At 41.5% G+C, this 27,616-nt stretch overlaps 2 protein-coding genes across 14 annotated transcripts; one reads left to right on the forward strand and one right to left on the reverse strand.

Moving 5' to 3' along the window:
* Positions 1-1,889: 1,889 nt before the first annotated feature.
* Positions 1,890-23,700, forward strand: LOC148689397 (uncharacterized). 12 transcript variants are annotated; one of them, XR_015958767.1, is made up of 8 exons: positions 2,080-2,222; positions 2,309-2,391; positions 2,521-2,628; positions 2,768-2,914; positions 3,019-3,116; positions 3,210-3,289; positions 3,910-4,008; positions 4,100-4,346. XR_015958767.1 is itself a non-coding variant. In XM_088689830.1 (8 exons), exons 3-6 carry the CDS (start codon positions 2,865-2,867, stop codon positions 3,988-3,990), a joined length of 309 nt encoding a protein of 102 aa, XP_088545956.1. In that variant the 5' UTR covers positions 2,080-2,222; positions 2,309-2,628; positions 2,768-2,864; the 3' UTR covers positions 3,991-4,008; positions 4,100-4,121; positions 23,479-23,700. The 12 variants fall into 12 exon arrangements, 9 of the variants coding, with proteins under 9 accessions (XP_088545954.1, XP_088545953.1, XP_088545956.1 ...); XR_015958768.1 differs by having other exon boundaries at positions 2,530-2,628; XR_015958769.1 differs by having other exon boundaries at positions 2,575-2,628.
* LOC148689398 (uncharacterized) lies at positions 3,873-26,179 on the reverse strand. Of its 2 annotated transcripts, XR_015958766.1 has the most exons (8): positions 26,037-26,179; positions 25,831-25,914; positions 25,321-25,454; positions 25,118-25,215; positions 24,937-25,024; positions 24,305-24,476; positions 23,980-24,053; positions 23,839-23,888 (listed from the first exon to the last, which is right to left on the reverse strand). XR_015958766.1 is itself a non-coding variant. In XM_088689825.1 (7 exons), the coding sequence occupies exons 2-7, from the start codon at positions 25,861-25,863 to the stop codon at positions 4,310-4,312; spliced, it is 465 nt and encodes a 154-aa protein (XP_088545951.1). In that variant the 5' UTR covers positions 25,864-25,914; positions 26,037-26,179; the 3' UTR covers positions 3,873-4,309. The 2 variants fall into 2 exon arrangements, 1 of the variants encoding a protein (XP_088545951.1); XM_088689825.1 differs by lacking the exons at positions 24,305-24,476; positions 25,321-25,454 and adding an exon at positions 3,873-4,459 and having other exon boundaries at positions 23,867-23,888.
* Positions 26,180-27,616: the final 1,437 nt, after the last annotated feature.

Raw genomic sequence — 27,616 nt, forward strand, 5'->3', positions numbered from 1 at the left:
AAAAATAATTCTACTAAACAAAAATTTTAAGGTTGAGACTCAAAAATTATTTTTGAGTTAAAATAATTAAATTTAAGTTGAATATCAACCATGCCAACCACAACAATTTTCTTAATATAAAGGACATTTTCTCAATTACTGGACTACAATTTCTCGTCGATATGATTACTTTACCATGTTATTCAAGTAATAAGTAGGTCCACTCTGTCAACTCTCTCACCAAATTTTTATGTATTATAACTAGTATATGCCCACATGTGTTTGTTTGTTTGTTTTATTTTGTTTTTTTAATTGAAGGAAAGAGAAAGAGAGTGAGAGAGAACCGGGGAGAGAGGGAGAGAGATTTATTTTTTTATTTTTTTATTTTGTAAATTAGAGATGATAAAATCACCTCTAGGTGAGTTTTAAACAAAAACAACAAATTTTTTAGTTTTATGAAATTATGTTATTCTTCTTAACTCTTTTGTTGTGATAAAAGACGAAAAGTCTTTTTACCTTTTTTTTGTTGATAAAGAAAGTTTCATTAATATGTAGTTTATAATAGCTGGTTTCATGTTAAGAACATGCAAGCCATTTGCACATCTGCACCTAAATGATTCCCCTACGCTTGTCTACAAAACTTGACTTTGTCTCTTCTATTCCTACCCATAAATTTAAATAATGAAAATGGCTTGAAAACTTTGAGTTTTAACCATAAGGACAAAATAAAGGGTAAAGTGAATAGTATTAGGATTGACTTTTTAATGTAAAAATGTGGTTTTTCTTTAAAGTGAACAATACCAAAAGCTTTTCGTTAAAGTTCCCTAAATTTATTTTATACTAGTATATACCTACACACGAAGTGTGTGTGTGAAACTTTTTACTTTTATTTTTAAAATTGAAGAAGAGATGAAGAAAGTGAGAGAGAACGTGAGAGTGGAGAGAGAAGTTAAAAAAAAAAAAAAAAATTAGAAATGATAAAATCACCTGTGGGTGTAGGTGAGGTTTAAGCAAAAAATAATAAAATTTGTTTTGTAAAATTACGTTACTGTCCTTAGCTTTTTTGTTGTAATAGAAGATAAAAATGTCTTTTTATCCTCTTTTGATTGACAAAAAGAATTTCATTAATATGTAGTATAGACTAGTCATTAATTGGAAACGATAATTAATAAATATGTTATTAAAACATGCATATTACTATTTCTTTGTCCTTATTTGGCGGGTAAAATATTCCCAAAAATGTTAATATAATTAAAATAGCTTGCGTGCTAGTAGAATCTACTTGACCTATGTGGAAGTGAAACTGTTGAATAAGAAAGTAAGTGAGAAGGTTGTTAACATTATTCTGGAGTTCTAGAAATAATTTCTGTAAAGGGATATTGTCTTTCAATTTTTATATATTAACTGAATAAATGTTAAAAATATCAACCATTCAAACTACTAATGTGTATAATTTCATAGGCTTTTGTTAATCGTTTATGTAGCATGGGTAGAGCTTACGTTTTGTATTTGAGGATACTAATGTGTGAAAATTAGAACGTTTTATCGCCTTATTGGAAATTAGAACCACACTTCAAAGTGCATATGCAATTTAGTAATACTACGTAAATTAATTTTTTAGACTAAATTTATGAATATTATAATGTGTCACAATTAGAAAAGAAACATGTTAATCAATACTTAAGTAATAATTTAATTATTAATAATCATGTCATATAGTAGCCTTTGCAATTAGTTCTACTACTAAAAAAAAATGGAGTTTTAATGAAAATCCTACAGTGCTGTTCACTTTAACGAAAAATCACATTTTTACACCAAAAAGTCAATCATGATACTATTTACTTTACCCTTTATTTTGTCCTTATCATTAAAACTCAAATTTTTCAAGCTCTTTTCATTAGTTTTTCTTAAAAAAAAGGTGAAGGTTGCATCCTATTAAACGGACGACGTGAAACTAAGCGTTGTTTTCCCTTCTCACCGACTGGGTCCATTGGGCCGCGGTCCACCGAGAAATTCTTTTATAGCCGTTAGAAAGAAATAGCTACCTTACATTTAAACCGACGGCTCAGATTCACTCAATTCAAACCTCGATGCAATCAAAACACTACCCTCACAAATCCCTCCGATCCTATAAAAAAACGGTCCCTTTCTCTCTCTCGTACTCTCTGAGATCTTCGTCTAAAATTCACAACCCTCTCTCTCTCTAGAACTCGCATTCTTGCTGTGATTCGATTCCATGGAAGGTACTCTCCTGAGTGTCCTCTCTCCCCAATTATTTCTTGTTTTTGATTTAATTTCTTGTTAAATCGTCGAGCGAGTGGTAATTCAGATCAAGCGGTGGAAATGTTCCCCAAAACTGCAAAGACTTCGTTCCAAATCATGACTCCAAGCCCTCTTCGACCTCTGAAGCAGGTTCTTTTTGTTTTATTTTATTCAATTTGCCCACTTTTTAATTTTTTGAATTACAAGAAAGTGTTGAATTTGAGGTTCGGATTCGATTATTACTGCTTCTTACAGTTTTAATTTTGTTTCCGGTCCAAGAAAATGTAGAATCGGGAAATTTTCTGACTCAATTTCATCGCTCTTTTTCTTGAGTTAAAACTTAAAACCCGATTACAACACGGTTGGACAGTGACGTAAGCGACAAAGGTGGGTAATTTCTGAAATTCTTGGTTTTTTAATCTTTAATTTTCTCAAGGGAAATTGGGAAACTTTTCAACTAAACTGTTACATTGTGAATTTCAATTGAGTAGTTGAAGTCAGGCTCTGATTATATCATTATTTTCAGAATGTACTCCTGATATTGCTACCAAACCCGTCGAGTGAGATTCTGATTGTATTATCGGTGAGAGTATCACGTCGAACGGAACTCAACAAGGTTCTCCATGTCAGATGGTCCTTCCAGTTTTCCAGATGATCTCAACTGGCGTATCAGGTATATATAAACCACGAATTTCTGTTTGTTTATTTTGTTTCATTTCCCCAATTCAATTTATGACTTTGATTACTTCGCCTTCGTGTTCCTGTAATGTCTTACAGGATAGATTTAAGGACTGGGAATCTTCAGGTGTTGAGATTGTGCCGGTACTATCACAACCCCATAGCGGTTGGACGGGACAAAGTGGTTATATGTGTAGGTAGAGCTTCACCCCATCCGCTCTAAGTTTCATTCAAAGTGGTTCCGCTTCTGAAGTACAGAATTAATGCTTTCTGTGGTTATGCATTTTCAGGCTGCTTTTCTAGAGCCAAGCAAATTTATAATCCTCTCTCCACAGCTGCTGTGTTATGCGGGCAGAAGCAGATGACTGAGGTATCCTTAATGTTCTCGTTCACATTTCTCTGTTTGCTTTTGTTACATTCGTTATCGTTATATTTCAAGTATGCGTGTGCTTGTTTATTTGACTGTTCATATGAGATCATGTGGCTACTGGTAATGAAAACTTATATTCAGCTGAATGTCGATGTACAAGTTTGGTTATGGCCGGACCATTTTGCTCTAGAGTTCAAACTTCTAAGTGTAAGTAGTAAATATATCTGAAAATGCTGCACGCTTTAATGATCTTGGGCCAAGCCATTTTACTTGAGGAAGTAAAGTTGTAAGGCGCATGTTGGAGGGAAGGTTTCTGCAGTAGATGATGTTGAGGTCACTGTCTATCTATGGACGTACGTACCTATTTTTGTGTGAAAATGGTGACATATTCATAAATGCATGATACGTGTAAACAAAGAAAACGAAATATGAGTTTGCTCTCAATCTAAATTTATATCATCTGATTTGACTACCAAAATTCGGGTAATTCTTTAATCCAGCATTGTGTTTTGTTACAATCACTTTGAGGAAGAAAGTGATTGGAAGCATTGTATATTCGTTATGTTTTGAATCTTTTGAAAAATTCACTAAACGTTTTTGGTTTTGTTCTCATGCTTTAGGATTTGAAGAGAGAGCATATACTGCCATGTCTGATGAAGTCAAGCTCACTACAAATTTCTTTCCGGACCCTGCAATTCTAAACACCATTCAGCTGCTAAGTGAGCCTTTTGTTTTAATCACTCACAATTATTTCCTAACTTTCCTTCTCTCCTTGATTGTAATTTGTTGTTTCTGGATATCCAAATGCAGAAGCTTCATTGGAATTGCCCTGGTATGCCTTCTGAAAACTCATTTTATAGCTACTGCTTGCTGTGACTGTGCTTAGAAACATGCATAAGAGTTAACTGCTGGATAAACAAGAGTAGGAATGATTTAGAGACTTAGCAATTCAATGATAGGCTAGGAACCCCATAAGTGTCTGCTTCGACTGTCCTTTATAGGAAACTCGATAGCGTTGAACTACTTAAATTTTCTGCAATATGATAGTCTTAGAACTGCTGTGGTTGATGTGAATGAATGAATTGCTGCTGGATGCAGGATCCAGTTTTTATTTATTTGCCTTGCACGTCTTAGATGAAATAGGGCCGCCTTGTATGTCCTGATTGCAACCTGCAAAAGCCCAAAGTTTTTCAATCAATAACCTGTTTTTATCAACTCAGTTTTTCACAATAGAAGTTTCTCCAAACAAAAAATTTGATTTGAAAAGATAAGACTTTTTATCCAACAAAACAAATGCTTTTTTGAATTAAAAATAGACTTAGGCAAACAAGAATTTTATTGCAAACAAGAATTTTTTTCATTAGTGTTAGAAAATTCGGCTGCCTCCCAATAAATGCTTTAGTTAATTTCTATAACTAGAAGTCTAATGGTCAACTCACTTGTTTCTTCAGAATCATTGACTTGTGTGTGACATCGTACGTAGGGTGACTCCAAATATGGTTTCAACTTGTGATCATTCACCTTGAATGTGTTACCACTTTACTCATTAATAATGTCGACAACCCCATAAGGATAAACCTTAGTAACCCAGTGTTGGCCGTTCCAGTCGGACTTCAACTTCTCTGGAAACAACTTCAACCTTGAATTAAACAATAACATTTTCTAACTTGGTTGAAACTTTTTTCTAAATTTGATTGTCATGAAACCCCTTAGTTTTCTCCTTGTAGATATTTGCACTTTTATATTCTTCATTATGAATTTCGTCTAACTTGTTGAGTTGCAATTTACACTTATCACCAGCAGAATCATAGGCAAAATTTAGCTATTTGATAGCCCAATACGCCTTATGCTCTAGCTCCATAGGTAGATCATGTTTACCCATATATGAGCTGAAAGGGAGACATCCCAATTAGAGTTATACGTTGTTCTGTATGCCTAGAGAGCATCCTTTAATTTTAGACTCCAGTCCTTGCAAGTGGTATTGACTGTTTTCTCTAGGATCCGCTTTATCTCTCTGTTGGAGTCTTTAACCTGCCGAGATGTCTAAGGATGATATGCAGTGGCTACACAATGGGTGATCCCATATTTTGTAAGGAGTGCAGCAAAAGGCGTATTCAAGAAATGCTTACCTTTACCGTAGATTATAGCACTTGGAAAACGCAAAAAAATCATGCCTTGGAGGAAATTCAAGACCATTGACCCTTGCTATAGGTCTTGTAATTGCCTTAACTCACTTAGAAATGTATTCAACAGCCACAAGAATGTATTGGTTCTTATGGGACGATGACTGCCCCAAACATCAAATAATTCAACAACCAGAATACTTTGTTTCGACATCTTATTCTATTTAGACACACACTCGTGGACAGGAATCACAAACTTGACACCAATTATTTGCATTCTTGAAAAGTGAAGGCCAAAACAACCAAATTTGCAAAATCTTAGTTCTTGTCCTCTTCGTGTGACATCCCACATCGCTCAGGGGAGTGATCCTTATATGTATATTCTCATCCCTACCTAGCACGAGGCCTTTTGGGAGCTCACTAGCTTCGGGTTCCATAGGAACTCCGAAGTTAAGCGAGTAGCGTGCAAGAGCATTCCCAAGATAGGTGACCCATCGGGAAATTCTCGTGTGAGTTCCCAGAAACAAAACCTTAAGGGCGTGGTCGGGGCTCAAAGCGGACAATATCGTGCTACAGTGGTGGAGCGGGCTCGGGAAGTGGTCCCCCCTGGGCCAGGATGTGACATTTGGTATCAGAGCTTAACCCTGGCCGTGGTGCGCCGACGAGGACTTCGGGCCCCTAAGGCGGTGGATTGTGACATCCCATATCGCCCAGGGGAGTGATCCTTATATGTATATTCTCATCCCTACCTAGCACAAGGCCTTTTGGGAGCTCATTGGCTTCGGGTTCCGTAGTAACTCCTAAGTTAAGCGAAAAGGGGGCTAGAGCAATCCCATGATGGGTGACCCACTGGGAAGTTGCTCGTGAGTTTCCAAAAATAAAACCGTAAGGGAATGGTAAGCCCAACGGACAATATCGTGACGGGCTCGGGAAGTGGTCCCGTCCAGGCTGGGATGTGACACTTTGGCCCAAAGTGTCCTCCACATGCATATTGATGGGCAAACTTAAAAACATTTTCCTGCTCCTCTTTTGGAACACACCGTCAAATGGTCTGATATAATTATTGCATTAACGTTGGGCGCGTTTAGGCCAATGGCCTAGGCTTGGAGAGACCTAAGAGCCCAAGGCTCAAAGGGTTCATAGAAGGCCGCCTCGAACACTTCAGCCGCCTGATACAAAAAAAAAAAGTTGCCATAAATTGCACGAAACACGTGAGAAAACTAACAGCTTTATGGCAAAAGTCTCCAAGGGCAGAACTACTTAAGTGCCATTTGGACTATGTAAGGGCAGTGTAACCAAGGTCCAAGTGGGAAGCTCGGCTCACCTAGACCTAAAAAGGCATGCTACCCTGGTTACAAAAATGTCATTTCACTGACGATAGCTTAGCCGTGGAAAGACGTTAGTGAGTTCGTACAACTTGTTGGCGCATTAAATGTCAATTTGAGAAGCTCCAAGATTAAGAGGCCTATATAAAGATATTACGACCTCATCCAATATCGGGGTTGGACGAGTAGGAGTCGAGCGCTATTTAGTCTTAAAGTGACATTATGTGCAATACAATGGATGTAACCAAATTTTGAGGAGCGAATCGCTTATATCTTCGATTCCATTTCGTTTCATTCCATATCTTAAGCCCACCACGAGAGATTTAATTAAGTTTATTATTAACCTTACAATTTTGAGTGTTCAATCCTTTCTTTAGAAGAACAATTGTCAATCCAAAATTTCAATACTTACAGATAATGGACTGCAGTTCACCAGCTCTGAAGTTACGGACTGGTACAAGGAATTCGGCATTCGCCACCTCACTTTTACTTTGCAATACCCGCAAGGCAACGAGCAAGCTGAAGTTTTGTCACTGTCTTTGGGAAACACATACGATTTGGTTGTGTTTTCTACCTATCTATATTTGCTCCGTAGTTTGTATACCACCAAGCAAGATGACCAGCAGTCTCAAGCCAACACGCCGAAGAAGAAGACGAGAAGAGATGACCAGACTCGCCACCTGTGAGGAAAAGATGAATGACATACTTACTGGTGTCGAAGAGATGAATGAAGTGGGGAACCTTCTCCACACGCAAAACACCTTACTTCAGAAAAAGCATGACGACTTTATAAAACAAATCAACAAAACTAACAAGAAAGTCGACATCACATTTAAGGGAAAAGCTCGTCCTTTCCCTAGGATGTCAACAAAAAGCTCAGAGAAGAGGAAGACGCTCGTCGAGCAAGAGCTGGAAGGCTCGACGGGAACTCCGATTGGCCCCCTCGATCTAAGAAACATCCTAAAAGAAGTTATGGGTAAGGAATTAAAAGCATGTGAGATGCTTGGAGATATTGAACAATTGTTCAAACCAAAGAACCTTGATTATTCTAAAGATAAAGAGTCACTTACATCCTCCAATGACCTATCGACAAGCTGACGAGTATATCATATCTTCAACACCAACAAGTATATCATATCTTTTCCTCATAGGCCTAGTCGTCTCTTTTCGTCTTCTTCTTCGGTGTGTCAACTAGGGATTGTGGGTCATCTTGCTTGGTGGACTACAAACTATAACGCAAAGATAACAGTGTAGAAAATGCAACCAAAGTGTATGTGTTTCCCATAGACGGTGCCAAATCTTCTGTTTGCTTATTGCTTTGCGTGTATTGCAGAGTAGAAGTGAGGTGGCGAATGCTGAGTTCCTTTTACCAGTCTGTGACTTCAGGGATAGTGAACTATTGTCCATCATCTGTGAGTATGGTATGTGGAATTCTGAATTGACAGATGATAGACAAAATATTGAACGTTCAAAATTGTAAGGTTAACAAACTTAATTAAATCCTCGATGTGGGCTTAGGATATGGACTGAAACAAAATAGACTCAAAGATATAAGGGGTTCACCCCTCAAAACTGGGCTATGGCCATTGTATTTTCATAATAGGCTTTAAGACTAAATAACACTTAACTCATACAATCACTTTTTTCTCTTCTATTGTCCGACCCATATATTAAATGAGGTCTTAATCTTTTCATATAACCCTCTCAATCTTGGAGCCTCTCAAATTGGCATTTAATGCACCAACAACTTGTACTAACTCACCGACACCTTTCCACATATACGAGTAAGCTCTCATCAGTGGAATGAAGTTTACCCAGTCGGGGTGGCACGCCTTTTTAGTACTAAAGGAGCCAAGCGTCTCACTCGGACCTTGGTTACTCTACCCCATCTCATCGAGCATTATCTTGACCACCTTTACGTCTTATACTAAGCATCTTGCTGACTACGAGCCACCACATAGTCCAAATGGCACTTGAGTAGTTATGCCCTTGGAGACTTTTGCTATAAAGCTGTTAGTGTTCTATGCAACTGAGGGAAACTCCATTTTTGTCTTAGTCGGCTCGAGTGCTCGAGGCAACCTTCTATGAACGCCTTGAGCCTTAGGTTTTTTCTTTAATATGCTCCAAGTGTGGGCCTAAAAGTGCACAACGTTAACACCATATTTTGAAATTTGCCCATCACTATGCGTTTGGATGACACTTTGAGCCGAAGAGGACAGTAACTAAGATTTTGCAAAGTGAGTTGTTTTGGACTTCACTTTTCAAGGATGCAAATAATTGGTGTCAAGCTTGTGATCATTGTCCACAAGTGGGCAATCAGTCTAAGCAGAATGAGATGTTGCAGCAGAGTATTTTGGTTATTGAATTCTTTGATGTTTGGGGCATTGATTTCATGCGACCATTCCCATCATCCCATGGGAACCAATACATTCTTGTGGCTATGGGATACGTTTCTAAGGCTTACAGAACAATGTATAAAACCCTGATTGAGATGTTCCCCTTTTAGTTCATTTGTGGGAAAGCGTGTCATCTACATGGAGCTTGAGCATAAGGTTTATTGGGCTATCAAACAGCTAAATTTTTCCTATGATTCTGTTGCCCCTAAAATTACAAAGCCTACGTGGCGCGCAGACCGAGTAACTAATAAGCTAACTACGTCATTCGGTTGAATGCGGGGCGTGCCAACTCGTCGGCCGAGCTTGGCCGAGGAGTAAAATTTATTGATGTTGCGTTAAGTGCGTTGCTGACTTCTTTATTTTACGACTGCGGTCGAGGAAGGAACAAATCTCGGCCTTTGGATTCTCGAGCTTGAAGACAAGGTTGCTAGTTCTGCGAAGTTCTCAAATCGTCGGTGTCGAATTCGATCACAGTGATTATATTTGTAAGAGTATAAGCACGTCGAATCGACACCAGATTGTACGGAAACAAGTATTCAAAGGTGATGTATGTCTTGATGGTGAATGTGGTTCGGCCGTCAGAATGCTGAACTCTGAAATCCACTTGCGAGTATCCAATTATAAAATCACTCGGCGTCCAGTACGCCGAATGTCATAACTCGTAACACCTTACTTCGCTGAGAAGGCTAATAAGATGACCTTTGCCAATAAGGATTCGAAAACCCTTCTCGACCGAGACTTGGATAGGTAACCAGTCGGCCTCGACGCAGTGCTGTTTATCCAAACTGAAGGTGCTCCTCGGTCGACTGATTCTATGGCAATAGTGCTGTTTATCCAAACTGAAGGTGTTCGTCGGTTGCCTTCACAGTGCTGTTTATCCAAACTGAAGATGTGTTGGCAGGAAAAAGAAAATAAAAAATCTCAAGATGTTTGAGAGGTTTTATGTAGGACAGTTGTGTGTTGAATTGGAGGTCATTTAATTGTTGCACAATGTCTTGTATTTATAGTACCGAATCCTTCTTGAGATCGAGTCAAAATCATGTTTGGATTGAGATTTCTTATTCCGTTCCAACTCTGCTTCGACCAATCCTACCCCCATTAGGACTTTGTACTTACCTCTTTTTGAGGCTTTATCCATTGTTGGTCGAGAGTCATAATTGCCCTAGGACTTCCACATCCCCTTCGCTTATCCGAACTATTTCTTCTTGTGATAAGACTCGACCATCCTTGCTGAATGACTCGGGGTCACCAAGCAGCCCATAGTATATTTGAAACAGCTTTGGGCTGAGCATAAACCTACACTCGGCCCACCAATATTATTTTGGGCCCAAACATTGCCCCCTTGCTTCTGAGGTTGTCGACCGCCAATACTCGATTGAATCTTGACCTTGAAGAAGCGAAATCGCCTTTTTCCTTTAGACTTAACTGCCTCGATAACCTTTACCATTCGCATTTATGAAATATGATTGCACAACCTTTGTTGTTCCCGATATCCTGCTACATGTCACTTCTCTGATAACCCTAACAACTCTTAATCATGGCCTTAAAAAACGTGTGCCCGTCGAAACGTCTCTTCCACATTAATACATTGATTCCGCCACAGCACGCAATCGTGCGTCCTTGAACCACAGAAACCTCGATCCTATCCTTGGAGAGTCCCAAAATATCCAAAATGATTAGGGATTTTCCCGGTCGATTTCCCCCTAAAATTTGAAAATCTAACGCTTCCAATCCTTAAACGTTTGGCATTCCTCTCAATATGCCTATAAATACCCGAGATCCTCCCATTTGCTCATTTCACGTTTCCAGAAACCTTCGAAGAATTTCTCAGCCATTTTGCTTTCTAAATCCCAGAAAATAAACTCTTACCCCAAAAATCCTCCCAAACATTCTTCCAAACCCTTCCAGGCCTTCCAAAATGACTTCCGGCACCTTCGTTTCCAAGCTCAGCGACGAATGCAGCAAATGCAAGAGCTTCATCGATCGGAGCACCATCAAAACTCTGCGTTTCGAGGGTGACCTGAGCACTACCCACCAAATCTTGGGGCCACTATTTAAGGATGCAGTTCTTTCGTCTATCACCACCCTCTTTAAGGCTTACTGCCTGACACCCTTGTTGCAAGGGTTCGACTGGTCAAAATGGGACCTATCGAGGCCCCAAGGAGCCTGGCCCACGAGTAATGCCAATTGGGTAACTTGGGTCGTCCAAATGGAAAACTTCTTCGGCCAAGAGTGGAAAACTTTTGGTATTTATGATGCCATCAAGCTTTCGACCATGGAGCTAACCATGGATAAAGAACTCCTCATGGCAGCGTTGAGTCTCTGGTGCTCGGCCACCAACACCATGGTCCTTCTTTTTGGCCCTCTCGGCCCTACCATCCTTGACGTCTCGGCTATTCTTGGGACTCCTCCATCTGGCATCCCTATAGATGCAATTCTCTTTGGGCACCCGTCGAATCTCGACCTTAAGGCGCTCTTCGAAGATCGAGCCGTCGAAACACTGAGTCGAGATGGTCGACAGCCATCGAAAGAAGAGGTTCAGAAGCTACACAAGAACTTCTTTAACTACAACACCCTCATCCTCCACTTCGCTGGCTGAGGCGAAGCAAGTCTTAGGAAGGGAGAACATGAAGCCTTCCTATTCTACTGGTACAACAAATTCATTTGTTGTACTCGGTCGAACAAGTGTTTAGTCGATAACATGCCGGTGGCCGAGGCCCTGGTAGTCACACCCTGGCGCTTAGCTCGGCCGTTCTCACCAATCTTCTCCGCTGCCTGGCCGAGGCGACTATTGGAAAAGTTGACCCAAACCAGAATGGTCCCCTCTGGGTCTTCCAACACTGGCTACAAGTCTATTTCACCACACTTCGGCCTGATATCTCTGCCTTTCACCCTACTACCTCGCTCGGCCTTCAATTGGCATCTCGGCCGCCGCCTCCTCACCAGGCTGGAGAAGTCTTCAAGTACCTCTTCGGCCTAGAAGTCCTCTTCGACGACGAATTTTTAGTGTGTCGTCGTCGGGAACATCCTTGCTCCATCAGGCTTCCATCATCAGCCTGGAATGAAAGTGAAGATGCTGCCCTTCGCCAGAATTGGGGGTCGATTATGCTAGCACCCGACCTTCCCCTTGGTTGTGATCCTCGCCGAGCAAGTTGGGAAGTGTACCACCCCCACTTCACGACCCGACAACTTGGATACCTTCAAGGTTGTCTGGTCCCTCTACTCACTTCCCATTCCCTCCTTAGCCGAGAACGCCTTTCTGGCTCATCGGAGAGGGAGTGCAGAGACTCCGAGATAGAGTTTCAGGATTGGTGCAAAACATTTCACCTTCGGTAACTGGTGGGAAAAATACACTGGAGCCTTCTTTAGGGTTGCGGTCGAAAACATCACCGACAAAATTTTTGGTGATCGGCCAAGGAGAATCTCTGCCTCCCAATCTAAAGAGCCGACCCGAGGTAGACGATTACCCTTTCTTCTATTTCTTTTTTCGATTGTCATTACCCTTTTCTAATGTGATCTTGTTTTCTCAGATGGTCGGTTGTCGAAGAAAGCAGACATGATCGCCGAGGCTGCAACCCTCACAAGGTAAACAGCCTTGCCCGGAAGCAGAAATGGCCGGCGAAGCTCCCTGACCCTCAAAACGCGTCAAGATCTTGGCGAAGAAGGGAGAACAGGAGATCCACGTGATTTCCAGCCATACTATTGGGACAACCGCAGCAAGCAACTCTCCCCCTGCCCCTGTCGTCCTGGCCCCAACGGAAGAATGGTCAACGACATCTTGCCAAGCAACCCGAGCCATCCCTAGGGTTGCGGCTGATCTAGGGACAGCTCCGCTGGTTGGGGGACCTGTAGTCCTGGGGCCAACAGCTGCGCCTGTCCTGGAGAAGATAACCCCACCCGTCGGTAGTCTTGGAAGAGGTATGACTATGTCGCTAACGATCCTTCTTCATTTTACCAAGTTTACAATCCTAATGGCTTTTATTTTAGGATGATGAGAGTGACGAAGGTGATGAGATCTTGCTATCAAGTCTCCCTTGACCAACCAAACATACTTCCGCCAATCTTCATCCATTGGTCGAGGCAGCTACTCAACTGGATCCTCAAATGGCCGATCGTGGGAAGATACCCTTAGTCGAGCTTGAGGCGTCGGCAGAAACGCCGCTCCACCCCCAAGATGAAAACCTCAACATTCCTCCACAAGAAGTTACCTCAGCTTTTGTAAGGCTCACTCCTATTTCTTTATTAATTTTATTATGACGCATCTAAAACCAGGAAAATATTAAATGTCAGGTGCCCGAACGTTCATTTCACCGACAATTCTATATGCCGAAGGGTGTTGTTTATATTTCCTGGCCACCTCAGTGGCCATCAAATGTAGATAACCTCCATCGGCTGGGTGAACCAGAGGACATGGCCGAAGCCTCATTTCAGCACGTCTAGAAACACATTCCCTCTGTTATGCATTCCATCTAATTTTCCTTTTGCTTACAAATTTTTCTTTTCCGTGTAGCCTTCGTGGGAAGTCGAGCTCGATACTCTTTTTCAGAGCACCACTAGCGCGGCTGGTTCCTCTGCTGCCCCTGCCGAACCAGTGGAGGCCGTGGCCGAGGCCCAAGCTTTTGTTAGGCTGCAGGAACTTCTGTCCCTCTCTGCCTCTCAGGTCCTCCAATGCAAGGGTCTTGACTCCGTTAGGGAGTGCCTGAACGACCTTGCAAATGGCGGTTTCCTGAGCACGGAGAATATCGCCTATCTGTTTGACCTTTTGGAGTGGACTCGGCAACACTTCACCATTTTCGAACAAGCTTTACGGGTCGAGGACAACCTGAAGACAGCCAAGATTGCGCATGAAGCCAGTCGGTCAGAGGTGGAGGTCATAAAAGCGAAGAAGGCGCAGCTGACCGAGTTTGATCGCCGGATTTCTAAGCTACAGCGTCAAATCACTGAGCTTTAACAACAAAGGTCAGTTGCTACTTCAGAGCTTGAGAGGGACTTTGAGGCGAATAAGGCTCGACTTACGACCTTCGCTGTCGGTGTAAAGCATATCCAGCAACTGCAACTTAATAAGAAGACGAGGTAGGCTGAGATAATTTTGAGCAAAGTAAGGTGGTTGGAGTTGAAGGCTGCTTTCAAGACTTTCCTCCCTTCGACCCCTTCGAAATTTTAGGAGTCTTTTTAAATGTATCTGTTCGTCTTTTTATGAATTTAATACAATGATATTCCTTGTTGCATTTCCCACGTTCGTTGATTGGTAGTTTATGAACTAAACCAATTCGGTCTTTAAGGTGGTATGCCCCCTTGCCGAGAACTTTGTGTATGATGAACGGTCCTTCCCAATTTGGCGACCATTTGCTGAACCTGGGGTCTTTAATCCTTACGGGCAACACAGTTTGCCAAACCAACTCTCCCTCGCTGAACGTTTTTTGTTTGACACGTTGATTATAAGATCGCTCGGTAATTTTCTTTTGTGCTATTAATAAATTACATGCGTCGAGCCGCATTTCTTCCAGGTCTTCTAACTCTTGTCTCATGGCTTGACTGTATTCGGCACTGAACAAACTACTCTGCTCGATCACTCATAATGAGTTTATACTTAGCTCGACTGGGAACATAGCATTGTGTCCGTAAGTTAACACATAAGGAATTGTTCCAGTGGCGGACCAGGGTGAAGTTCGGTAGGCCCATAACGCTTCATTTAGCTTTAAATGCCACATCCCAGGCCTCTCTTTTATCGTTTTTTCAAGAATACCGAGTAATACCTTATTGCTTGCTTCGGCTTGCCCGTTCGCTTGTGGGTAATACGGCGTAGACTGCACGCCAATATTTTCCTCTACAAAACTGCAAACTTCTATGGCTGTTAATTTGGTGTATGATTTTGCCTCGACCCATTTAGTGAAGTAGTTGGTTGCTACTATTATCCATGCGTGTTTTGCCGCCCCAGAAGATGTTGTGATTTTGCTGATTACGTCCATTGCCCATTCTCTGAACGACTATGGTTTAGTAACTGAGTTGAGTAATTCGACCGGGGCTCTCTGTACTGGTCCATGAATCTGGCATGGTATGCATCCCCATACGTATTCGATGCAATCCTTTAATATACTCGGCCAGAAGTAGCCCTGTCGTCGAAGCAACCAACGTATTTTGCGCCCTGATTGGTGAACTCCATAAATTCCTTCATGTACTTCGGTCATTGCTTGGACAGCCTCCTGTGGGCCGAAGCACAGTAATAGTAACCCATCCTCACCCTTTCGATATAATTCATTCTGGTATGACACGTAATTCATGGCGTGAACCCTCGTTATTCGGTCGTATTTACCGTTGGGGTTATCGAGATATCGTAAAATCGCCCTTCTCCAATCGTCTGGTAGTGTCTCGAGGGCATACACTTCTACGAGGTCTCCTCGCTCTAGTAACGATGGTAAAGACATCACTCTCGTGCGTATCATGTGATTGCGCTGGAGAACTTGCTGATTGACCAAGGCTGGGTAAGATCGGAGGACTGTGGGTGTTACCCAGCCTAACTTGCCCCCTTGAGTTATGCTCCAGAGGTGATTTAGGCGAGTTCGTTGGCGTCAGTGTTCCGAACACGCAAGATGTGCTTAAATGTAATTCGTTTAAATGACTCGGCCAAATAAGTGGCGACCATGTGATAAGGCGCCAGAATACAACTCATGCAACGAAAAATGTCGTTAAGCTGGTTAATCACCAATTCAAAATCACCAAGGACGAGGACACGGGTCGCTCTTAAATCATGCAGGACGTGAAGGCCGATGATAAGAGCTTCATACTCGGCCTGATTATTCGTACAGCCGAACTCTAACTTGAGAGAGAAATACCAGCGGTAGTGGTCGGTGGATTGAATGGCGATACCAACACCATCCGAGGTCGAGGTGCTGGAGCCATCAAAATGCATCATCCAGTGGTTATCGCGTGTTTCAACTAAGCCGATGTCAACGTCGCTGCCCCCAAAGCCATAAGGAGAAGGGTGTTGGGCAAAAAAATCGGCGAGGGCTTGGCCTTTGACGGCCTTTTGGGGTACGTACTGCAAACTGAACTCTGATAAAGCCATTGTCCATTTCCCAATTCTGCCTTTGACGATAGGCTTAGTGAGCATATAACGAATAACATCTGTTTGGGCAATGAACTGTGTAACTGATGAGAGCATGTAGTGCCGAAGTTTTGATGCGGCAAAAAACAGAGCTAAGCAAAGTTTCTCGATGGGTGAATAATTGAGCTCCGGCGAATTCAGATTACGGCTGAGATAAAAGATAGCTTGTTCACGTCCAGCATCGTTATCTTGGGCGAGGAGATAACTGATGGATTCAGCGACTGCCGAAATGTATAGTTTGGGAGGCTTACCACGACAAGGTGGAACTAGCACTGGTGGCGTGGTAAGGGAAACCTTGATTTGCGTAAAAGTCGTTTGGTGTTCTTCGCGACACTCAAACTTGTTGGAGTCCATAAGTTTAAGGAGCGTAGAGAATACTTTCATTTTGCCTGTCGAATTAGTGATGAAACGGTGGAGAAAATTTATCTTGCCGAGCAATGACTGGAGTTGCTCCTTGGTCGTCAGGGGTGGACGCTAATGATTGCGCGAGCTTTATTTTCGTCGACCTCAATGCCATGATGGTGCACCAAAAAACCCAAAAATTACTGGCCGATACACCGAAGACGCATTTGGCCGGGTTCATTTTGAGATTATGTTGTCGCATGCGAATGAATGCTTACGGAAGATCATCCAGGTGTGTTCGGCGGCTTTTCGATTTCACCACCACATCATTGATATGAACTTTTACGACCGTACCGATTAAATCATGAAATATCGTATTCTTGGCTTGTTGGTATGTGGCGCTGACGTTCTTAAGGTTGAATGGCATGACGAACCATTCGTAGGTATTGAGTGCCCCCGGGCAACGGAAGGCGGTCTTGTGAACGTCAGCCTCAGCGATAAAGATCTGGTTGTAACCAACATGGCCATCCATGAAGGATAACATTTCATGATTGGCTGCGGCATCAATTAGTAAAATCGAGATTGGCATTGTGTATTCATCTTTAGGAGTGACCAGATTTAAATTACAGAAATCGATGCAAATGCGGAGGGCTCCACTTTTCTTTAACACCAGGACAATATTGACCAACCATTTGACGTATCGAGCGGTCCGAATAAACCCGGCTTTCAGAAGCCGAACTAATTAGTCCTTTATGCCGAGTTGTACTTTTGTCGAGAACCGGCGTGGGGGTTGTCGGAAAGGCTTACACCCCTCTTTGATGCGTAACTCATGTTCGACGAGGTTTCGATCAAAGCCTGGCATCTCATGATAATTCCACGCGAAACAATCTTTAAATTCATAAAGCAGTTTACAAAGCTCAACCTTCATAGAAGGTGGCAATAACGCACTGATAAACAATGGTCGAGGCTCATTGGTTGTGCCAACATTGATTTCTTCCAATGGGTCCTTAACCTGGGGCCGATTACCTTCGAGTTCGGCCGGTGCGGCTTAAACTTTGTCGAACGATAGAACGGGGCCGTTATCCACTTCGGCCAAAAATTCTATTAAGTTTATGCCTGAATGTGGTTGCTTGGCAATGACGTACCAATAAGCCAGCAAACGTTCCATGGTTGACGAAACCGCCGCCCGACGCCTTTCTTGTTTGGCGGCGTCAGTAATTGGCATTGGTAGTTAGATCTGCTAAACCGAGTCTCGCCGAATCCTGTTGTATAGTCTCCGCGCCTACCTCGATAGCTTTTTGAACTGAAATTTTGGTCAGCCGTCCATCTTCGTTAAAACACTGAGGGTGATGTAGCCGACATGATCGTCATAATAGCGAGCCTGAATCATGTTGGTCTCAAATGGCTGATTATCGGCTGAGTGCACTATGATCGATTTACCGTCCCAAAATATGAGAACTTGGTATAGCGATGAAGGAATGCAACTTGTTTGATGGATCCAATCGTAGCCGAGCAATGCATTATAGTCAGTCTTTGAGTCAATTATAAAGAATGTCGTCATGTGGTTACGACCGGCAACGCTGACTTCTAATGGGAGCACTCTTTTGGTTTGAGACTTGTCGCCGATGAAGCTGCTCATCGTTATCCCTGATGGGATAAGCTCGTCATGGGAAAGGCGTAATGCCTTCATAACGAAAATCGGCATGATGTTGACTGTGGCTCCACAATCGACAAACACCTTGAAAATAAGATATCTTTCAATATGAGCCGTGACGTATAACGGCTTTAGATGTTGGAGATTAACAGAAGAAGAGCGGGGAAATAATTCGACCAGGGCTGCCTTAAGGTTGTCGCCTTTACTGACTTCCCCATCTTCGTCAGTAGCGACAAAATCCACTTGTGTTGCTTTTTCGGCAACCACGTCTCCATCCAAAAAATTTGAATGATGGGTGCTTCGTTGAAACTCAGCCGGTAAGACATAGACCATATTGATCTTCATATGCTCGAGGACCGAGGAACCTATCGGGTCTTGGTTGTCGTCTTCCAGAGTAGCAGATGTAGTATCAGTCGTTGGAATGTCTTCGATTGGACTATTTAGCGCTTCGGTATGAACCTGCTCTTGAGGTGTATGGACTGAATCTATTCTATTCTAATTATCTTCCTCGAGCGCGTTTACTGCCAAAGATTGATTTCGTTCTTGTAGCACTTTACGGGCTCATTCTTCGTAGGCGATTCGAGAATTTCTTGTGTCCAGATATGCGTCTAAACGCGCCACACGATTTTCCTCATTGGCCATAAGGCCGAAAAGAGATACGGTCGAGAAAACTTTGAAATGATATCGCAACTGTTGAAGGTCTTCGAGTGAAAAGGGTAACTCGGCGGTGTCTATATCTGTGTACGTGTCGACCTCAAAGCCGAGGACCCTAGCCTCACGTATATGCTGGAACTTAGCTTTCATTGCTGGATTAGAAGTTTTTTTGGATAATTTGCTCAGCATCAAGGCAAGTTAGTGCTAGGTCAAGGGCTTCCTAACATGCCTTAGGTAGTCAGTATAAGTCATTGGCGGAATATTTCTTATGAAATTCTCGCATGTACTCCAAGGATTCACCAAGGAATGGAGGGTGCAGATTGCACCGTACTTTGATTAACGATTCCTGCAGTGGTAGCGGGGGAAATTTATTTTCAGCCTCTTGTCCAAAATGCTCGAGATGAGCTCTCATCTCCCCGGGCCGAAGAAGGAGCTTGATACGTTTCTCGGACTCTTCAATGGTGGTCTCAAAGTCGCAAGCAATTGCTTTTTTCCCTTGAAGTAATTTGGCCATGATAGTCGGGGTAGGCCGATCGTCACCGCTTCCTACTGCCTCTTTTGGTTGCCACCGGGTAGTCGAATTAGCCTGCGCTTCTTGTCGTCGAGCCATGCAATCTATCTACTGGCAATAACGTTTTTGAGACTTAGATAACGTCGTATATAGGCCGGTTGGAGAATTGTAACTGTACCAACGTTGGTCTCGTGGCTTAGGCGGTTTGAAGGTTTTTCGATTGACTGACAAAATCGAATTGCTTGAGTTGCGCGAGTAATAATCCTCATTATAGAACAATGCGTCAAAGTTAAGACGTCGTCTGACTGGGGCTGGGTCTTTTGCTTGTACATGTGGACCGTGTCTCTCAAACATTTGGCATCGTGGGCTGGCACTGAGTTCCTTTGGCGGTTTTGTAGCGGCCGTGGATGGTGAGCCTAAAGTCGATGCCGGAGATGCCCTTTTTTTAGGTTCAACTCATGTTTTACAGTGGTCGCATAAAACCATTGATTCATCAGTTTCTTCAAAACTAAAACCTGACATGGGTTCAACGATGGCCGGCCCTGAAGGTTCTGTGGGTGGTGCATTTGAAAATAAATCAATCTTCAATCTTGGTTGACTATTCTGCTTACGGACATGCTGCACCACGACGAATTCGGCCTTTCCTTTTCCTTTGTTTTTAGGGAGATGAGCATCCACCATACCAATTGTCGTTGAGGGAAATGGATTGACGTCAACCACCATATGTTTCTTTGGGAATTTTAACTTACCCTTCTCGATCCAATTTTGAATAGCGTCCCAGAACACAACACAATTATTGGTAGCATGCTTGTTTGAATTATGGTACTTGCAATATGTTTTGCCCTTCAATTCTTCGGCCTTAGAGATGTTGTGTCTTGGCCGAAGTTTGATGATCTTTGCTACCAACAACTGGTCAAAAATTGCATCGGCTTTAGTGATATCAAAAGTGTAAATTTTCGATGCTTTACTTATCTCCTCGGCGGCCGAGCAGGTCTTGGCATCTTTGAGACTTACTTGAGCTAATGCCTTGCAAACGTATGGTTTATCTATCATTATTTCAGCCGCGTCCACACTGGCATATTAGGGGTCCTCGCTTTCGGCCAATGCATAGCTGACTGTGAGATTCTTGTATAGTGTTCCCCGGGATGGGGACCTCGAATATTTGCCCCCAGGAATTTCTTTTTGTATTCCACGTCCAGGCTGTTTAGGGCAATTCTGACGAATTCAACTTCAGGAAGAGGTACTCGGCACCAATTCCTAGCCGACTTGAACCTTGTTAAGTATTCCATCGATGATTCGTCTGAAGCTTGAGCCATCCTAACCAACAATGAAACGAACATTTCCATCCTTGTTCGATAGAATTGTTCATGGAATTTCTGGACCAATTCTTCTCAACTCTGGACGGAGTTTGGTGGGAGATTAATGTACCAAGCAAAAAGCTGACCCTGTCAGTGAAAAGTTGAATAGTCGTAGTTTATGGAAGTCACTATTGACGTCCCTACATTGCGCCGTGAACCGAGCCACATGTTCTAACGAGGATAAGGACGATTCTCCGGCGAACAGACTGAAGTCGGGGATCTTGAAGCGTTTAGGTTATTCGAACTTTTCCACATAAGCCGGGTACGGGTGGATGAATTTTGAGAAATTCGACCCTTTTTTTAAGGCCGAGTCGATCATTCTTTGGACCTCGGTATTGACGGATGCTGCTTCTATTCCCTGGTTAGGTATGTCAGATCTATTGCTTGATCCACCTCTTTACTCTAAGTCAATTGGTTGTAGCCGAGCGGATCCTTTCTCAGCTTATAATGGAACATTCGTAAAAGAAGGCTGCCGAGGTTGGCCGACGTGGCCATCTTCGAAGGCTTTACTGATCAATAGTTCAAGCATCCTGGTATGTGTATTGCGTTTAGTAAATCATTCATTTTCTGGCCTATCGACTGTTCAATCTGTCGATATTGTTCATCAAGTCGTCTTCGAAGAAACAACCTAGTTGGCGGATCAGAACCCTCCCCACCATCTTCGTCGCAATCTTTCACTATTCCTTCAACGAAAATGCCTGTCGTTTGGTTGGAAATTTCTGGGTTACGAGGTTGTCCGTTGAGACAAATTTTCTTCTCTCGGCGTGTCGCACTTGTATCCTCGGGTGGCGAACAATGATCGGATTTTGTACCTGCGACAAATCTTGCCCAGGGCCTTGCACTGGTAAGTCAATTGTTGACTTTCCCATGATTGTTTTCTTCTTTACGGACCTTGTCTCAATAGTCATGAACTCCGAAGGTCTAGCACAATGTCCCACTGGGCGTGCCAAAATGTTGACCCTAAAAATTACAAAGCCTATGTGGCGCACATGCTGAGTAACTAATAAGCTAACTACGTCATTCGGTTGAATGCGGGACGTGCCAACTCGACAACCAAGCTTGGCCGAGGAGTAAAATTTGTTGATGTTGCGTTAAGCGCGTTGCTGACTTCTTTATCTTGCGACTGCGACCGAGGAAAGAACAAATCTCGACCTTTGGATTCTCGAGCCTGAAGACAAGGCTGCTAGTTCTGCGAAGTTCACAAATCGTCGGTGCCGGATTCGGTCACAGTGATTATATTCGTAAGAGTATAAGCACGACGAATTGACACTAGACTGTACAGAAACAAGTATTCAAAGGTGATGTATGTGTTGATGGTGAATGTGATTCGGCTGTCAAAATGCTAAACTCTGAAACTCACTTGTGAGTATCCAATCATAAAATCACTCGGCGTCCAGTACGCCGAATGTTGTAACTCGTAACACCTTACTTCGCCGAGAAGGCTAATAAGATGACCTCTACCAATAAGGATTCGAAAACCCTTCTCGACCGAGACTTGGATAGGTAACCAGTCGGCCTCGACGCAATGCTATTTATCCAAATTGAAGGTGCTCCTCGGTCGGCTAATTTTACGGCAACAGTGTTGTTTATCCAAACTGAAGGTGTTCACCAGTTACCTTCACAGTGCTGTTTATCCAAACTGAAGATGTGTCGGCGGGAAAAAGAAAATAAAAAATCTCAAGATGTTTGAGAGGTTTTGCGCAGAGCAGTTGTGTGTTGAATTGTAGGTCATTCAATTGTTGCATAATGTCTTGTATTTATAGTACCGAATCCTTCTTGAGATCGAGCCAAAATCATATCTGGATTGGGACTTCTTATTTCGTTCCAACACTGCTTTGACAAATCCTACCCCCATTAGGACTTTGTACTCACCTCTTTTTGAGCCTTTATTCATTGTTGGTCGAGAGTCCTAATTGCCCTAGGACTTCCACATCCCCTTCGCTTATCCGAATTATTCCTTCTTGTGATAGGACTCGACCATCCTTGCTGAATGACTCGGGGTCACCAAGTAGCCCATAGTATATTTGAAACAGTTTTGGGCCGAGCATAAACCTAAACTCGGCCCACCAATATTATTTTGGGCCCAAACAGATTCTGCTAGTGATAAGGGTAAATTGCAATTCAACAAGCTAGACAAAATTCGTAATGAGGCATATTGAAAGTGCACCGATCTACAAGGAGAAAACTAAGGAGTTTCAACCAGGGCAAAAAGTAGTGTTGTTTAATTCAAGGTTTAAGTTGTTTCCAGAGAAGTTGAAATCCGGCTGGAACGAGCAACGCTGGGTTACTAAGAGGTTTATCCTCATGAGGCTATTGACATTATTAATGAGTAAAGTGGCAACACATTCAAAGTGAATGATCACAAGCTGAAACCATACTTGGAGTCATCATACGATGTTGCACATGAGTCAATGACTCTGAAGAATGACCATCAGACTTCTACTACGTCTAACTATAGACATTAACTTGAAAAAATCCAACAAAAATACATTTTGCTTTCAGTTTTGCTTTCTTTCAATAATACTAGTTGAAAATCCTTGCTTGCAAAAAAATTCTTGTTTGCCTAAGTGTGTTTTTAATTCGAAAAAGCATTTGTTTTGTTGGATAAAATTCTTATCTTTTCAAAGAAAATTTTTGCTTGGAGAAACTTCTATTGTGAAAAACTGTGTTGATAAAAACAGGTTAACAGGTTATTGATTGGAAAACTTTGGCCTTTTGCAGGTTGCAATCGGGTCATACAAGGCGGCCCTCTTTCATCCAAGACGTGCAAGGCAAATAAAGAAAAACTGCGGCCCTATTTCATCTAAGATGTGCAAGGCAAATAAAGAAAAACTGGATCCTGCATCCAGCAGCAATTCATTCATTCACATCAACCACAGGAGTTCCGAGACTATCATATTGCAAAAAATTTAAGCAGTTCAATGCAATCAAATTTCACGCAGAGGACAGTCAAAGCAGACAAACAGCTATGGGTTCCTAGCCTATCATTGAATTGCTAAGTCTCTAAGATCATTCATAATCATGTTTATCTAGCAGTTAACTCCTATGCATGTTTCTAAGCACAGTCACAGCAAGCAGCAGTTATAAAGTGAGTCTTCAGAAGGCATACCAGGGCAATTCCGATGAAGCTTCTGCATTTGTATATCCAGAAACAACAAATTACAATTAAAAAGACAAGGAAAGTTAGAAAATAATTGTGAGTAATTAAAACAAAAGGCTCACTTAGCAGCTGAATGGTGTTTAGAATTGCAGGGTCTGGAAAGGAATTTGTAATGAGCTTGACTTCTCTTCAAATCCTAAAGCATGAGAACAAAACCAAAAATGTTTAGTGAATTTGTCGAAATATTCAAAACAGAAAGAAAATACAAATGCTTCCAATCACCATTCTGAGCTTTTCCTCAAAGCGACGTTAACAAAACACAATGCTGGATTAAAGAATTACTTGAATTTTGATAGTCAAATCAGATGATATAAAGTTAGATTGTGGACAAGCTCATATTTCTTTTTCTTTGTTTACACGTATCATGCAAGTATATGAATATGTCACCTTTTTCACACAAAAACAGGGTGTCATGTACGTCCATAAATAGACAATGACCTCAACATCATCTAATGAAGAAACCTTCCCTCCAACATGCGCCTTGCAGCTTTGCTTCCTTAAGAAAAATGGCTTGGTCCAAGACCATTAAAGCGTGCGGCATTTTCGGATATATTTACTACTTACACTTAGAATAACCGGAGAGCAAAATTCTTATTGATGAGGAACCCTAGAGGCCAAAAAAATCGGCCCCGGGGTGAAGACGACATTAGGTGATGTTGCAACAAATTATTTACACCTAAACTGTGAGTTAAACTAGTAAACAAGGCAGTGGTATGGCGCAGATCAAGACTCAAGAAAAGGTTTTTGTCCGATTTCAAAGTTATATATTCACAGAATAATATCTATCTTCAATCCCATGTTCGACTTTGAACATGCAAAATTACAAAAGGGATTCAGCCGGTCCGGCCATAACCAAACTTGTACATCGACATTCAGCTGAATATAAGTTTTCATTACCAGTCGCCACATGATCTCATACGAACTGAATAGTCAAATAAACAAGTACACGCATACTTGAAATATAACGACAAATGTAACAAAAGCAAACTGAGAAATGTGAACGAGAACAGTAGGGATACCTCAGTCATCTGCTTCTGCCCGCATGACACAGCAGCAGTGGAGTGTGGAGAGAGGATTATAAATTTGCTTGGCTCTGGAAAAAGCAGCCTGAAAATGTATAACCACAGAAAGCATTAATTCTGTACTTGAGAAGCGGAACCACTTTGAATGAAACTTAGAGCGGATGGGGTGAAGGTCTACCTGCACATATAACCACTTTGTCCTGTCCAACCGCCATGGGGTTGTGATAATACCGGCACAATCTCAACACCTGAAGACTCCCGGTCCTTAAATCTATCCTGTAAGACATTACAGGAACACGAAGGCGAAGTAATCAAAGTCATAAATTGAATTGGGGAAATGAAAACAAAATAAACAAACAGAAATTCGTGGTTTATATATACCTGATACGCCAGTTGAGATCATCTGGAAAACTGGAAGGACCATCTGACATGGAGAACCTTGTTAAGTTCCGTTCGGCGTGCTACTCTCACCAATAATATAATCAGAATCTCACTCGACGGGTCTGGAGTACATTCTGAAAATAATGATATAATCAGAGCCTGACTTCAACTACTCACTTGAAATTCACAATGTAACAGTTTAGTTGAAAAGTTTCCCAGTTTCTTTCAGAAAATTAAAGATTAAAAAACCAAGAATTTCTGAAATTACCCACCTTTGTCGCTCACGTCACTGTCCAACTGAATTGTAATCGGGTTTTAAGTTTTAACTCAAGAAAAAGAGGGATGAAATTGAATCAGAAAATTTCCCGATTCTACATTTTCTTGGACGGGAAAACAAAATTAAAACTAGACGAAGCAGTAATAATCGAATCCGAACCTCAAATTCAACACTTTCTCGTAATTCAAAAAATTAAAAAGTGGGCAAATTGAATAAAATAAAACAAAAAGAACCTGCTTCAGAGGTCGAAGAGGGCTTGGAGTCATGATTCGCAACGAAGTCTTTGCAGTTTTTGGGGAACATTTCCACTGCTTGATCTGAATTAAAGCGGAAAAATTCGTTATTATTACGCCGCTCGCTCAACGATTTAACAAGAAATTAAATCAAAAACAAGAAATAATTGGGGAGAGAGAGAGAGAGACGACAGTCAGGAGAGTACCTTCCATGGAATCGAGTCACAGCAAGAATGCGAGTTCTAGAGAGAGAGAGGGTTGTGAGTTTTAGGCGAAGATCTCAGAGAGCTAGAGAGAGAGGAGACCGTTTGTTAATAGGACCGGAGGATTTGTGAGGATAGTGTTTTGATTGCATTGAAGTTTGAATTGAGTGAATCTGAGCCGTCGGTCTAAATGTAAGGGAGCTCTTTCTTTCTAACGGCTATAAAAAAAATTTCTCGGTGGACCGCTTCGAAATTGCCCAATAGGCCCAGTCGGTGAGAACGCAAAGCGACGCTTAATTTCACCTCGTTCGTTTAATAGGATGCAATATTTACATCGTTGACCAATAGAGCTAGAGGTGTACTATCTACACATCTTATTTTACTTCTCACACATAATTTGATAATTTCTGTCTGTTGATCTTTTTCAATTCATCTGATCCGACGACCTAAAATTCAAAAGGCGTGTGAGAAGTAAAATGGGGTGTGTGGATATCACATCCCTAGAACTAATTGCAAAGGGTAATTTAGGAAGATCAACTTTGAAACTAAATTTTTGTAACCATACGACGTGATTATTGATAATTAAGTTATTACTTATGTATTGATTAACGTGTTTATTTTTTAATGGTCACACATTATATAATTTGTAAATTTAGGCTAAAAAATTGGTATTACTCAATTGCATATACAATTTGTAGTGTTGTTTTACTTTACAATAAGGCGATAAAACGTTCTAATTTTCTCACAATATTAGTATCCTCAAATAAAAAAACGTAAGCTCCACGCATGCTACATAAACAATTCACGAAAGCCTATGAAATTATACACATTAGTAGTTTGAATGGTCGATATTTTTAACACTTTTTCGATTAATACATAAAGATTGAAAGGCCATATCCATTTAGGGAAATTATTTCCAGAACTTCAAGAGAATGTTAACAACCTTCTTACTTACTTTCATATTCAACATTTTTACTTTTACTTATGTCAAGTTTATTCGACTAGCACGCAAGTTAAGGGGTTAATTATTTTTTTATTGACAAATATTTTAACGTAATTAAAATATAGCTTTGAATGCCACTAGAGCACACTTGACATTAAAAGAAATGAGAGTTGAACTGAAAAAATAAGTGAGAAGGTTATTAGCATTTCTAAACTTTAGTAGTGCATTTTATAATTATTTCTAAAATGTATAAATTCACTTTGATTGATTTTCTTCTTAATTTCTATAAAGATCTTCACTCAATACTCAAGTCAATCACAAAAGAAATAAAAATAATATTTATCTAATAAAAAACAAAATCTCTCCAACTTTTGTACAAGTAATGATGGTGTCAGCAGCGAGTTCATTGATGGCTTCCTCCACATCCCCATATTGCTTGTTTCACTTCTGCTCCCTTTCTTCTGTTTCACTTCTGCTCCATTTCTTCTTCTTCAGTATCCAACTCCTCATTCTTTGCACATTTGCCCTTATCTTCTTCTCACTCTATGTTCAATGGCTGCACTGCAATTTCACTCACCAAGTCTTCTTCAAGAATTCCTGCCAAGTTTAATAAGTTCCAAGGTCTGATTCCCCAGAAAAT

Source organism: Pyrus communis, chromosome 17 (genome assembly GCF_041283825.1).
Source record: "Pyrus communis isolate YQ-2024b chromosome 17, ASM4128382v1, whole genome shotgun sequence".
NCBI lineage: Eukaryota > Viridiplantae > Streptophyta > Magnoliopsida > Rosales > Rosaceae > Pyrus > Pyrus communis.